Source organism: Phoca vitulina, unplaced genomic scaffold, assembly GCF_004348235.1.
Source record: "Phoca vitulina isolate PV1807 unplaced genomic scaffold, GSC_HSeal_1.0 scaffold17, whole genome shotgun sequence".
NCBI lineage: Eukaryota > Metazoa > Chordata > Mammalia > Carnivora > Phocidae > Phoca > Phoca vitulina.
In genome coordinates this window covers 32753070-32768085 of record NW_022589720.1, presented here as the reverse complement: position 1 = coordinate 32768085, position 15016 = coordinate 32753070, and the positions used below count along the sequence as shown (strand labels likewise).

General features: G+C 37.1%; 1 protein-coding gene across 4 annotated transcripts in view; it reads right to left on the bottom strand.

The window, feature by feature from the left end:
- FBXO4 (F-box protein 4) overlaps window positions 1–12556 on the bottom strand; it is a 509956-nt gene extending 497400 nt beyond the window's left edge. For 2 of the 4 annotated variants that reach the window (XM_032415200.1, XM_032415201.1), the window contains exons 1-6: window positions 12259–12556; window positions 10754–10989; window positions 8156–8376; window positions 4638–4713; window positions 4353–4528; window positions 820–995 (exon numbers count right to left, since the gene is read on the bottom strand). In XM_032415200.1, coding sequence (XP_032271091.1) covers window positions 820–995; window positions 4353–4528; window positions 4638–4713; window positions 8156–8376; window positions 10754–10989; window positions 12259–12447 — 1074 coding nt within the window. In that variant the 5' untranslated portion in view covers window positions 12448–12556. The remainder of the gene's footprint in view (window positions 1–819; window positions 996–4352; window positions 4529–4637; window positions 4714–8155; window positions 8377–10753; window positions 10990–12258) is intronic. The other 2 variants (XM_032415203.1, XM_032415202.1) reach the window with 1 other exon arrangement.
- Window positions 12557–15016: the final 2460 nt, after the last annotated feature.

Below are 15016 nucleotides of genomic sequence, written 5' to 3'. Positions count from 1 at the left end.
TTGTCTTCTAGAGAACTTAGAAAAAAAAATATGATCTTCTGTTTATAATTATTACCAATATGAGGCTTATTACTTCTCTTGGAACTCAGTTTTGGGAATGGGAAGAACTACCATTTCTATGACTTGCTTGTATGTATTAGAAAAAAATTCCTCTAAAGGATCCACTTTGAAAACTAAAACATTTTTCAATGTAATTCAGCTAGCCAGCTGATAAACATGATACCCAGTTGCAAAAATGTATTTTTTAAGACTGCCACTCTTCCTAATGGTAAGCTAAAACTCCCACCACTCAGGAAGGTACACCTTTATCAGTAGCTTTCCAACTGTGTTCCAAAGAGTCTTCAGAACTCCATGGAAGGTATATGGGGAGGAAGGAAGAAAATCCTCTAACTTATTAAGCATAAGCATTTCCAATTTTTATTTTCCTTTATTTTACTTAGGGGCTTTCATGTAAGGTTCCATTCGAAGAAAGGATTCCATGATTAAAATAAAATTTGGAAAGCAAGAAACAATAAGATGAAATTTGTATTTCTGATGACCCTTAAAACATAATATTTTAATGCTGGAAAAAACCATGATACTGGCATTTAAAAAAAAAAAAAATCCCCAATTGCTATCTCACTGTATCTATGATAGGAAAGTAACGAGCAAATGATCAGGTGAAACTTATTGATACCAATCAAATATCTCCCACTGATTAAGCTATTAAAACTATTTTTTGAATGCTATTTCATTAAAGAGAATAAGTAGGAAAGAATAAAATCAAATAGAGAACAGTGAAAAATAAGATTTTTCTCACCAGAGAAGATAGGACCTTACCATCCATGGGTGGTTTAGATGATTTAGACGCAGCTCATGAGCCAAATAAAAACAGGGCATTCTTTTTACATTTGCTTGAGAAATACAAGATAAAACCAGCATAGGTCTTCCTGAAGATCCAAAAGCTGGATCTGTCATTGCCATAATACGAGAAAATTCATCTTGCCATTCATGTCCTAGAGAATGTAGTCAAAACCCTTAATTTGCATTACTTATAAAGATTTTAAAAATAATAAAACAAACTTAAAAACAAAACAAGGAAATAAAAAAATTACCAGGATCCAAACATAACAAACTGCCTCTACTGCTGTTCATTTACAGCTGTTCATTTACTGATCTGTCACAAAATTACATTAGGTAACCTTCAAGGTAGGAATTTCAGTGAAATTAGAGGAAAAAAAGTCACAGTACCATTCAGATGTCTCCATATTTTAAAGGAAAAAATACTTTGATATATTTTCCTCTCATAAATTTTGTAGCTATCACTACCCTTTCTTTCAAAGACCTTAGTTTAAACAATTTAAACATAGACTTGGGTCTAGCACTTTTATTTAAACAATCTCTGCCTTTCATTGGACTGTGTAAATCACTGACATTGTGAGGTAGTCAAAATTCTAAAAGGACCCCCAGTGACTCACACCCTTGTATAATCTCTTCCCCTCTGAGAGTGGGAGGAATCTAGAATCAGTGATATCATTTTCATGAGTAGGCTACATTATAAGACACAGCTGACTTCAAGAATGAGCGATTATCCTCAGTGAGGCTGACCTAATCAGGTAGGCCCTTAAAGAGATGAGGTTCTCCTGGTGAGAAAGATTCTCCATTGCTGGATTTGAAGAGAAGAGGGAGTCACAAGGCAAGAAATGAAGATACCTTCTAAGAGATGACATCAGCTCCCAGCTGACAGTTGGTAAGAAAACAAAACCTCCATCCTACAATTGTAAGGAACTGAACTCAGCCAGTAACTTCAGTGTGTTAGAAAGCAGATTTTTCCCAGGAGCCACCAGAAAGTGCCACAACCCATCTAACCTGATGTCATGCTGTGCTGACTTCTGACACAGAGAACTATGAGCTAATTAATAGGTGTTTTAAGCCACTAGGTTGAAGGAAATCTGTTCTATATTGACAGAAAATGAATAAATATTTAATGTCATTATCAACAGGGTGCATTTAAATCTAATCATATACCTCTTAGATTTTGACTTGTCCCATCTGTTCTTTGTTCCTTTATCCCCCTTCTTTGGACTGAGATTTGTAATGGTTCCGTTTTATCTTCACTACTGGCTTGTTTAATTGTACCTCTCTCACACTTTTTTAGTGGTTACTCAAGGATTTACAATGTACATTTTCAACTTATAACAGTCTACCTCTAGATAGTATTACACAATTTCACATATAGGAGAACCTTATAACAATGTAGTTCCATTTGTTCCATTTGTCTGTATTGGTATCATATATCTTACTTAAAAGAATCATATACTCACAATACATTCTTACCATTTTTCCTTTACATATTATAAAAAAAATTAAATTAGGAAAAAAATCTTATATATACTACATTGCTTCCATCCCAGGGCTCTTAATTTTTTTTTTAATGAAGATCCATTTTTCTATCTGGTATCATATTCTTCTGCCTGAAGAGCTTTCTTTAATATTTCTTGTAACGCAAATCTGCTGATAATGAACTTTCTCAGGTTTTGTCCGAAAGTCCTTATTTTGCCTTCATTTTGAAAGATATCTTTGGATACAAGATTTTCCCCACTTTGCAACACTGTAAAGATTTCCCTTCATTGCCTTCAGCAATTCTTTCAGGAATTCTGTCCTTATCTTTGGCCCTCTATATGTATTCTTCCTTCTGCTTTGCTGTCTTCAAGATAATCTCTTTATCTTTGGTTTTCATCAGTTCGGCTATAATGTACCTAGATTTATTTTTATGTATTATTATTTTTTAAAATTTATTTGGAGTTCTCTGAGCATCTTGAATATGTGGTTTGTTGTCTTTCAGTAATTTTGAAATAATTTTGGTCATTATCTGTTCAAAAATTTCTTTTTCCTTGTTCTCTTTCTTCATGTTTTGGGACTCCAATTACACACGAGTTAGACCAGGTATTGGCATACTACGGTCTATGGATCTATTTTTACAAATAAATTTTTAAAACATCCATGCCCATTCATTTATAAATTGTCTATGGCTACTTTTGCACTCTAACATCAGACTTGAGTAACTGTGAGAGATCATATAGCTTATACACCTAAAATATTTACTATGTGGCCCCTTAAGAAAAAGTCCACTGACCCCTGAGTTGTTTCCCTTGATGGGTTCCCCCAGTTCTTGGATGCTCTGTTCCTCACTCCTACTCTTTTTTCTGTGTTTTACTCTGGATAATTTCAATTTATCGTCAGGTTCACCAAAGGTTTCTTTTGCTGATAAATCCACTAAAGTGTTCACCTCCTATATTTTCATATTTAGCATTCCCATACTTTTTCACAGCTTCCTTCTCTCTGTTGAAAATCCCTATCTGTTCACACATATTTTGCATCTTTTCCACTAGATCCTTTAACATATTAATCATAGTTATTTTAATGTCCCTATCTGAGAGTGCCAACATCTGAGTCATCTCTGGGTATGGTTCCACTGATTGCTTTATCTCCTGAAATGGGTCATTTCATTTTGACTTTTTTGTGTCTTATACTTTTTAATTTAATGTTAAATGTTTTATGTAAAAGAACAGTAGAGAATGAGGTAAGAGAATCTATTCCCAGAAATGGGCATGCTTCTTCCGTTAGACCACTAATGCAGTGGGTTGATTCCAACTAGTCAGTAGTAGTTGACCTGGACTTAGTTTTTGTTGCTCTGGTTAACTTCAGTGCACCACAAACTTTCTTTCAGCAATGTTGCTACCTTGTTCTGAGTGAGATAAATATATGCCCTAACTTATTCACAAAAGATTTGGGAAAAAAATTACAATACTGGTTTGTGGCCCAATAATATTCTGATTTTATGCCTAAATAGCATTGTGAAGGGCAATTATTCAGAATATGTAGAGAATGTTCTTAACTAATCTACTTAATTAACACTCCACCATACACATCTCTCTACTATCTGGGTAATTAAAACTAAGGTAAAATTTTCCAGTTATCTGCATAAATTATTTGAATAGAGCTAGAAGCAGACAAAACATCAATAATAAGTGCAGAAGCATACAACAAAGAAATACTATGTAGTTATAGTATCAAACTTTGATATGCATCAGAATTCTGTAGGTGCTTATTAAAAAAAAAACAGATGCCCAAGAAACAACCCAAATCTATGAATTATAATCCATCAGAATAGGAATCAGGCAGCTGTTTTTAATAAGCTCCCCAGGTGATCCTAATGCACATCAAAGTTTGAGAACTCACTATTAACAGTAATGGTCATAGAATCACATTTATTAAATTAACCATCATGTTCTTAAGAAGCCACAGTAAAGCCTAAAATGTATTTTATTTGCTGTGCAAAAAAGTTCTCTTAAAAAGAAAATAATGCTTACTTTTATGAGCTTCAGCATTTGCAACATAGATGAATCCATCAACAACTTCACACACCTTCTGAATTTGTGGAATTACACTATACCGGCTTCCTTGTTGATCATCTCCTTCATTCTGTACACTGAACATCTTGTTAACTGCACTTGTATGCTCTTCTCTTGCTCTATCTCTTTCCTTTCTATAAGAAAAATGAAAATATAAAACATAAATACTAAGCAGACGCCACCCCCCCCCCAAAGTATCCAAGTCCTGATGCCCCAGGTGGGCCACCAAGTAGGCAGCCTTACCTGGTAGTTGAATATAATATCAGGATGTTGAATTTATGTTGGTTGCTCAACTGAAAACTGACTCCAGATCCAATACCTAGAGAAGAAAATTACAGTTATCAAAACAAGTCATTAATAAATATAGAAAAAGATCACATTGAAAAAAATTATCCAGTGCAAGAAAAAAAGAGCAACCAAAAAGTCCATGACAAATTATATATAGCTTTGGAATAAAATGAAATGTTTATGTTGAAGAAAAGGTGCTGTATGCACTTTTCATTTACATGGTAATAAAAATATGGATAAAGAATGAACTAATAGGCTTATAGCATTCCTTTCTGTATCATCATGTTAGCAGCTGCATCATTAACAGCTACTAATATTTATCAAGACTAAGACTCATTTTCCAACTTTTTTGTTTCTCATTAGTCATATACTCCATGTATACATTCAGTGAAATGGCTTTTTCTCCCTCTGAAAATGTTTTTAAATTGATGGGGAGTCACCAATGGCACTGTAGAAAATTGAAGAAATATTCAGACACTGAAATTTGACATTAAACTTGGGTTATAATCTTGAATTTGCCACATTGCCATTTTTTGTGAGCCTCAGTTCTGACATCAAAATACAGAAATAATACTGGGTGCCTGGTGGCTCAGTCAGTTAAGCGTCCAATTCTTGATCAGCTCAGGTCATGATCTCAGGGTCGTGAGAAGGAGCCCCCCATTGGGCTCCACACTTGGTGGGGAGTCTGCTGGAGATTATCTCCCTCTCCCTCCTCCGATGCCCCTCCCTCTACATGCTCTCTCTTGCTTTCAAATAAATAAATCTTTAAAAATATATATAGAAATAATACATACTTCTTAGAAATGTTGTAAGCATTAAATGAGATTACATATGTAAAATTCCTAGTAGAGTGGTAAATAACAGGTACTAAATACTAGCTTCTCACTACTTTTATCTGAATTATTCAATATTGTTACTTGTCCTTCTTAACCTCTTCCCTTCTTTGGCTGTGTTAACACTCAGGCTGATTCTCCTCTTGCCTCATGAAAAGATCCTTCTTTCTCTCATGGCTATACTTCTTTTTTGCTATATATATGCCCTTTTAGATCTGTCCACTTCTCTCCATCCTCAATCCCTCCTTTTAGTCTAAATTATCATACCCTCATCTGGACTTTTGCAATCACGTCTAACCAGTCTCCTACATCCATTTTTGACCCCCACTGTCCATTCTTCTGACAGCAACTGGAGAGATGGCTTAAAAATGCCTATCTCATTATTTCTCTTTCCTTCAAAACCATTGCTCTTCAAAAACAACTTAATATAATATTACCTCTACTTTAGGACAACTCCACTTTTCATATCTTTAATTCCTGTATCATAACCAATCTAGTTGTTTAAATTAACCTGTCTTGCCATCTTATGTCACCATTCCAGGTAACACATATACAGAAATCTTGGTGGCTGGGACTGCAAGTGTGACCCTAGTTCCCTGGCCACCAGATTTGGTGCACAAACTCCCCAAAGAGATCATAGAAACAAATTCTACTGTTATTTCTGATCTTTGTTTTCATCGGTTTAATTTCCAGAGATTACCTTCTCAACACATCTAACCTCAACCCAGTACGATCTCTATACTATTCCGTACCACATTGCCAACAACCCATCCCCCCACTCTTCCCTGATCTTGCAGGGTTTGATGCATAATTCGATTGGCATTTGTAAACAATCATTTCTGCTGCTGTCTGGAGAATAAAACTGACATTTCATGATCAGCAAATTTCCCCATATCTCCAACCTCTTCTTTAGGTGTTCCACCTCATGGCCTTACCTGAACTGGCCTACCCTTAGGGGCTACTTCTCTTCCTCTACACTCTCAAGTAACAAAACTGCTTCTTCTCTCACATCTCAGGGTAAAGACGTGGGGTCAATGTTCTCTTTACTCCTCACTGCCATGTCCTGTTACTCACCAACCCTCTTCAAAACTCCATCTCTTTGAGATACACCATTCAGATGTAGTACCATCTCCCCTTCCTCAACCTCATCATTTATGAATCTCCTTTTGATAACCCCTTCCTCCAAACATTCACTGAAGATTTCAGCACCTGGTTCACAATATTCCTCTCCATCCTCAGAAACTTCCAAGTCCATGTGGACACCATATGATTCCCAAATCTTGATTTCTAATCCAGATCTTGCTCTTGAGTCATTTGTTCATTTATTCATCAAATCTATATTGAGTGCCTACTACACGCCTGACATCAAACACAGCTATGAACAAAGCTGGTAAGACTCCTGCCCTAATGGAGCTTCCATTCAAGTGGATTGCTTACAGCAGGCATCTCTGCTTATATCTCCCAGAGTTATCAAAGTCAGCATATTCCAAAGAGTAGCTGTCCTTCTCCCTATAAAGATCCCTCAGAAAACTTTCTCTTCCTCCTCTTTATCCTAGCGAATGGCACTATCATCCAATATGAAAACCACATCAGAAATAATGCTCATACATATTCAGTCAATACTGTATCCTTCATGTTTTCACAATATTACAGTGGTTTCTTAACGGGTCTCCATGTTTTATAGCCTCTTCTAATCAATTTTCCACTCAGGAGCCAGACCTTTCTCAAATGCAATCTTGATCATCTCACTCCTCTGTTTAAAATCTTTCAACAGCTCCCAAATGCTTAAGCATGGCATACACGTGTCTTATCACCTAGCCCCACTCTAGACACATAGAACTACTTCAAATGTGTCATATGTATCCAGAGCTTTGTGCTTTTAGAAATGTAGTTCTCACTGCTCACAATACTTCTGTCCCTTTAATGGTCTATTTTAACTCATCCTAATGACTCAAATAAGGCATCATGTTCAACAAAGAGCCTTCTTTGACCCTTATCTTTCTATCTGGGAGCTAATTACTGCATATTCTAATCACCTATATATTTATCTTTGTCCTTACCAAGACCAAGTATCTTCAGGGCAGACAAAAATTTTTGATGTTTGTTTTAAATAGCTACACCTCTAGCATCTAATAGGTGCTCTCAATAAATGAATAAGCAAAGCATAAGCTAGATTATATTGTTACTTATACTTATTACATCTTCTGCTTGCCAACTAACTACATGATTATTGTTTTCATAGAAAGAGGAGGAAGGTGTTAATTTAGCTCTTTTTAAAAATTCCAAAATATATCAAAGTACTTTGCACATAGTAGATGCTGAATGGTTTTTGCTGTTAACATTCTTTTAAAATATGGTAAGTACTGTACAAACATCTTGATAACGTATAATTTACTTGCACATAATCTTATATTCTGGATTACACAAATTTGAGGAAATAAGAGGAAGCTCACTTCTCATAAAAAGTAAATCAACTCTTTCAGTCCATTGGGACCTGGGGAGGAGGGGCACCTATTCACAAAATTACTCTATTTCATTACATCAAAGAGTTAATTAAAAATTAATTTCTTAAGATTTAACATTAGTGTCAAGCTCAAAGTGTTTTAACTATTATATACTACACACTAATATGAAAATTACCATCAATCTGCCTCTGAGGCAAACCAGCTGTTGGGCAAAGTTCCTCAGAAGACATCAAGCTCAACACCAAAGATGTATTCAGTTCTTCCAAACCTGGTCCAAACATAGCAAATCGTGGTTCATTCTGAATGATCAATGAGTGTAAAAATGATGTGACAGCTCCATACATAGGACGGCTAGATTTCAAGGATCTTCTTGTATATGGACAGCACATTTTATAGCTGTATAAAATTGTCACAATTAGAAAATTAACACAGAAAAAAACGTAGCCAGTTATTCATTCAACAATATATAGTTTATTGAGAACCTGCTAGACACAAGAGATACAATAATAGTTCCAATCCTCATGGAGGGAAGTGGAGAACAGACACATTACGATATGTATGCTGGATGCCATGACATGAAAAAGCAAAGGCACTCTGGGAGTAGAAGTGGTCCAAATGCTAAGGAAGTCCTCCCCAGGAAGTAGTTACATACTTTCTAATCTTTCATTTAGATTTTCTCATGGAACACTTGGTCTAACACTTGGTTCAGTCATAAAAACTCACTACATAGCACAGTGATTCTCAGTCTGGGGAGATTTTTGCCTCCCCATCCCAAGGGAGCATTTATTTGGCAATGTCTGCAGACATTTTTGTCATTATGACTGGGGGTCAGTGTGTGGTGTGCTACTGGCATCTAGTGGACAGAGGTTAAGAATGCTGCTAAACATCCTACAATGCGCAGGACAGTTGGGTCTAAACACTTGATCTAAAATGTTAATAGTGCCAAGACTGCACTAACCTATATGGATAGTTAGCATAAATGTCTCTAGAGGTAAAAAAAAAAAAAAAAAGGACAGAAATTAGTAAGGCCACCAATATAACCAAATTTCTTAAGTACTCCTGTTAACAGCCTCCAGTGTAACAGTTTAATAAGTGTTAACCATACAGGGAGGCTCTAATGTTCCTTAAAGATAACCTAGCAAACTAAGAATCATGTGGAAAAAAAAAAAAAAAACCACAGTTTCTTTCAATAGCTATAAATTTCTAAATTACCAATTCTACACATTATCAAAAGTTAAAACACAGTACCCAAATCAAAATAAAACCTAAAGCCCTTTGACTAAATCAAGGTGGTTAAGACAATTACTAACCTAACAAGACAATGATCTTTATTTATGAAACTTATAATTCAAGAAGAAAAAAAAAATCAACTTTGAGGCTAGGTAGATCTGGCCACTTTGTTTATATAAGCCACTTATAGTATTAACTTAAGTTTTTTCATCTGCATTATTCGAGCAATAACAATTAACCCAGGGTTGAAGGATCAGAAATTAATTTATATGATTTAAGAAACAAAACAATGAACAAAGAAAAAAAAGACAAAAAAAGAAACTGGTAGTTGGCAGAGGGGAGGTTAGTAGGGGGGTGGGTGATATAAAAGGGGATTACACTTATCGTGATTAGCATTGAGAAATGCATAGAATTGTTCAATCATTATACTGTATATCTGAAACTAATAGAACACTGTATGTTAATTATACTTCAATAAAAAAATACTTTACATGATCACAAATGGTAGTTACTATGATTACTTCTATTCCTAGGGAAAAGTTGGTTCCACAGCATGATATACTTGATGCTATGGTTGTTTGTGGGACAATGTAGAAGTAACAACCAGCAAGTGAGAGTACAATAGCACTTACTGAAATTATATATAACATATCACATACATTTTAATCAAGCAGTCTCACAAGACTTGGCATTTAGATTAGAATAAGGAAAGATCTGAATAACTCAAATAAAATATGAAAAAAAATCCTGTATCTAGATACTAAATCTAACAGAGTAAAACAATTCTTACCTAAAATGTAAGTATTTTTTAAATTTTATTTACAATGCCTTAAATTTGGGGCCCTCAATAAAGTAGGTTATATCCAGATCCAATGGCATTATATATTTTTAAGGTGGCATGACAGGGTTCCAATCTGAACAGTCCCTTATAAGCTATATGACTTTAGGCAAATCCATAACCATTCTGAACCTCAATTCCACATCTAGAACACAAGGATAATACTTTCTTATTCAGTGATGGCTAAATAAGTAAACATACATAAAGCATCCCTCATAGAATCCAATATACTACAGTTGCTCAACAACATTAATTCTCTCAGCTACATGATATTTAAAAGTGTCAGTGCTTTTGGGTGGTAACAAAATCTCATTTCCCAGAACCTTGAGAATGGTCTTCTTCCCTGCTAAAGAACTGGTCTCTGATCACTGATCATTCCTTTTTTGGATATGGAAAAGTATTCACTATTTAACAAAATGACAAGTGTTCTAAAGATGATGAAAGTTTTAAGACATGTTTTACTTCTTGGCATATGAACTATCTACAATTATTCAAATACTCTAGAGTCAGGCACCACAAGTAAATAACAAAATGTGAAAACTGAAAGGGTCGTATGAAGGAATTTAAGTTAATCCCCAGCTTTTACAAACACAACTAAATTCCAAGAAATGAATTAGTGGCGGAGCCAAGACTAATTTAGACTATTGACTTGTAATACAGTCAAATTTAGTATCTTCTTTTTAATTCATAAAACTAGATACTTACACTGCCATGTAGTCAAAAAATGCACCATCAGTAACCTCAGATATAGGTTTTTTTAAGATTTCTAGATCTGGAAGAGACTTCCAGTCAACAGAAGACCAAGAAGGAAGATCCCGCAGCAGAAAATATCTCCACAAAATTGGATCTCGTACAGTTTCATTCCAATAATGGCTTGTACTTCCCAACTGACACAGATCATGAGGTGAAAGAAATGACAAAATATATAGCTGTACATCAATCTGAAATAGAAACAACAAATAGGTAAAAGGGATGAAAAACTTATCTTAAAAATTGTTTTCTGATAATAAATTACAAACAAATAATTATTTTATTATACTAGGAATCCAAAGGTCAACTGGACAGTCCATCTTTTTAATAATTATATCATGAGGAATTACAAAATTAATAAAGAATTATTGTAGATAACCAAAGATCAATGTAACAGTATTTTTAATAATTGAATCTATAATTCTTAAGTTATTTTCCTGCCATCAGAAGAGAAACATATCTGAACATTTAATTTGTTGACACACTGAAACAGTCATGAAAGACCAGTCATTGTTCTGGTATTTTTCAAGCCAAATAACCAGGTCCTTTAATTTCTCCTCATGGTATTTTGCCACAACATATATCTTAACAAATCACTTAAGGAAACAATCTAGTCTTCAAAATAAAACCTTTATCAAATCATTTCTGATTTTGTCATTAGTTCTAATCAAAGAGTAAATCTGCCATCTGAGTTTCTCCATAAAATCTATATTTCAAAGAACTTCTCCAAAAGGAAGAACCTTGGAAGAACATTCTAAGCCTGCAGTTTTTAATTTCTGATGGACGTCAGAGGGAGGTGTCAACAGTCCAGCTGAGATACAGAATTTGTATAATTTCTTTTTTTTTTAATTTTTTTTATTGCAGAATTTGTATAATTTCTAAGAATTTCTCCTCTCTCCCATTTTCCCATCTGCCTGAAAAGTTTAACAATAAATGATGTGTACAATTCTTGTGGCCTGTTGTAACTTGAGGCACTTCTTAGTCATTGTCAGTTAAGTGTGAGTTTTGGGACTTCAAACACACACTAAGAGAATAGCCATGATTTCCTCGCAGTGTTTTGGTACATTGAACCTGAGATGAAAGGCGCTGAGCACACGGTCGCTGAAGGCTTTCCCAGCCTAACCAGAAAGTCTGCAATGGTCTCATTTCCTTAACCTGACGTTCGGGGTGTTCTAGGGCCAAAACTTGTTTTGGGGGGTAGAAGACCTGAGGGTGACCTGGCCGGTTACCAGGGCGCCCCTGATGGTGCGTCTCGACTTTCGGTCCGTCTTCGAGCACTAAAGGCAACGCCTCGGCGTTTCTGGTCAACTGTTGTTCCCAGGTGACGACACTGCCCGGAATGGCCGCAAGACTGCGGCAGACACAGACCTGGGCGCGCTGAGGCCCTCAGAGGCCGCCGGTGCGGGGCGCCCCTCCCAGCGCGGCCCCTCGGTCCTCCGCAGCCGGTGGCCGCCACTCACCGGCAGCCGCGTCAGGGTACTAGCCTCCTCACCCGCCTCCTCTTCAGGGGCCCTCGGCGCTGCCCTCTCTTTGCCCACCGACTGCCAGAAGTTCCTCCAGCCGCTGAGGATGGCGGCCTCTAGCCGGCTCCAGTCGCTGTGGTGCGGCTGAGGGGAGCTGCCTCCGCTGCGTGGCTCGCTTCCCGCCATGGCCGCCGGCGCCTCACGTGACGCGCCGCAGGGTCACGCGCGCTCTCCGCTCCCCGCGGCCCGCCTCCCGCCTCCCGCCCCGCGCCTCTCTCCTTCCACGTCTGCCCGCGCACAGCCTCGGGACCTGGAAGGGAACGGAGAGGTGGCCCAATCACGTGTGTTGTCTCCAACCGAGCTTGAGGCTCCCGCCAAGAAACTGCCCCATTCACTTCAGGCCTCAAGCCCGCGAACCTCACCCGCTCACGTGAAATCTCCCACCCCTTTATAAAATTTCGTTACTTCTCCCAAAGTCGTTCTGTCTGGGACCCATTTCCACTTCGTCTGGGCCTAGGTGGCCCCTACTTATTCGGTAGCTGGCCCTCTTCCGCTACCTTAGGCTTAATAGCCAGTTGCTTCCTTTCTCAGCACCGCTGTGCTGGGTGTGCAGTTTTTTGATTGTTTTTTAGTCTCCGATTTACTGTTTTCTTGGGAATTAGCAAAAATGGACCAGGGAGGTGGCCAGGGGCCCAATGACGAAGGACCTCATGCCAAGGTGAGGAGTCTATATTCTCTCTATAATTTTAGGTACATTTAAAAATTCCCGAACGTAGGCATCCCATAAAAGGGCAGCAAAATAGGGCTAGAATAAGAGGAGAAACCAGGTATGGTACTGCTGAAATCCTGCTAGTTTATTAATCTGTCATTACAGTTATCCATTTTACTCACTTTGTCCAGCCTCATTTTGAAAAGGCTTTAAGAAACTATGCTATAGCCCACATTAAAAGATATTTAAAAACAAAAAATTGAGTAATGTAAAAGATCAAATTGGCTTTATTAAGCAATTCATAAATCTGGAAGCATCCGTCTCGCAAATGAAAAGGAGCTCCATTGAGCTGCAGGACAAGAAAGATTTTTAAAGGTAGAGGGTCACCTGAGTAGCGCAATGGGTTAAGGTTCCTATTCCTGCCTTGGGCGGAGGTTGTGATCACAGGGTCCTGAACTCAGGATCAGTGTGAGAGTAGAGTCTGCTTGGGTTTCTTTCTCCTTCTCTCTCTGCCACACGCCCTACCCCAAATAAATAAATCTTTTTTAAAAATTGAAAATAAAGGCAGAAAATGGGGGCACTTGGCTGATTCAGTTGGTGGAGCATGCGACTTTTGATCTCAGGGTTTTAAGTTCAGCCCCACATTGGGTGTAGATATTTCTTTAAAAAAATTAAATCTTTAGGGGCGCCTGGGTGGCTCAGTCCGTTAAGCGGCTGCTTTCAGCTCAGGTCATGATCCTGGGGTCTTGGGATCGAGCCCCACATCCGGCTCCCTGCTCAGCGGAGAGCCTGTTTCTCCCTCTCCATCTGCCTGTCACTCTGCCTACTTGTGCTCTCTGTCAAATAAATAAATAAAATCTTTAAAAAAAAAAAAAAAAATTAAATCTTTAAAGGCAGAAAGGAATGGGAAAAAAGGAAATTATTGGCAAAAAGTACACTATTGTAGACAAAGTCATCCTCCTAAGGGGAATGGGAGAGGTCTATCAGTAAATTTCCTCGTGCCTAACCAGGAATTCCATGTTGAAGGGTACTTTCTTGAGGTGCCTGGGTGGGTAGGTTGACAAAGCCTGGGACTTGATTTCAGCTCAGGTCTTGATCTCAGGGTCTTGGGGTTGGGCTCCATGCTGGGCATGGAGCCTACTTTAAAAAAAAAAAAAGTTACTTTCCTGAGAGGGCTGAAACTGCAGTTAGGTTAGGTATGAAGTCTTGGGTTTGCTGTAGTGAGGCCCTTAAAATAAGTGATTCCATTTGGGGCCTGTAGTTTTCTTTTCAACAAAGGTAACCTATTATTTTGAACTGGGTATAGTCTCTACTGGTAAGACAGACACAACACAAATACTTATTTAGTACTATGTGTCATTCATTTTCAAATAGATTACCTCAATACAAAGAATACTATGCTCAAAAACTAGAGCTCTGTTCCTTAAAGGAATATTTCATTCTAAGGTTATAAATATAAAATTTTAAGTCTCTAGGATTATTCAATAAAGAGCAAGACAGCATTATTGGTTATACCATGCAACAAGAAAAATACATTCAAAATAATCCAGTGGCTTTAAAATTCCATTCTTGAGAATGGACATAATAGATCTCTACATAATCTGGTTTAAACTCATTGTCAACCAGTAGTTGCTTACAATATCCAGAACCTGCAATTATCCTTTCTTTTTGTGAAGATATTAAATATGGAAATTCTAAATTTCACACTCAACCTCTGTCCATAGTTTTATTATCTCATTTAGTCCCTCTTTAGTTTAGTTGACTCTCTTAGTCAAAACAGTCTCTCACAGATAACCCAAATCACCTGTTGAAAAATTAATCCCCCCATTTTTAGTCTTCAAGACTAAAGGATCAGCAACTTCATAAAGCTTCATAAAGCTATTACTGTCTATAAGGATCATGATAGGCTACAGGGAACATATATGTAAGTTGTGTGTATGCATATAAATAAATACATAATTATATTTAACATAATATACATACACATCTCGCACACACTGTCCCTTCATATATATTAAGCAGAGTGCTTAATGCTTAATAGTGAAC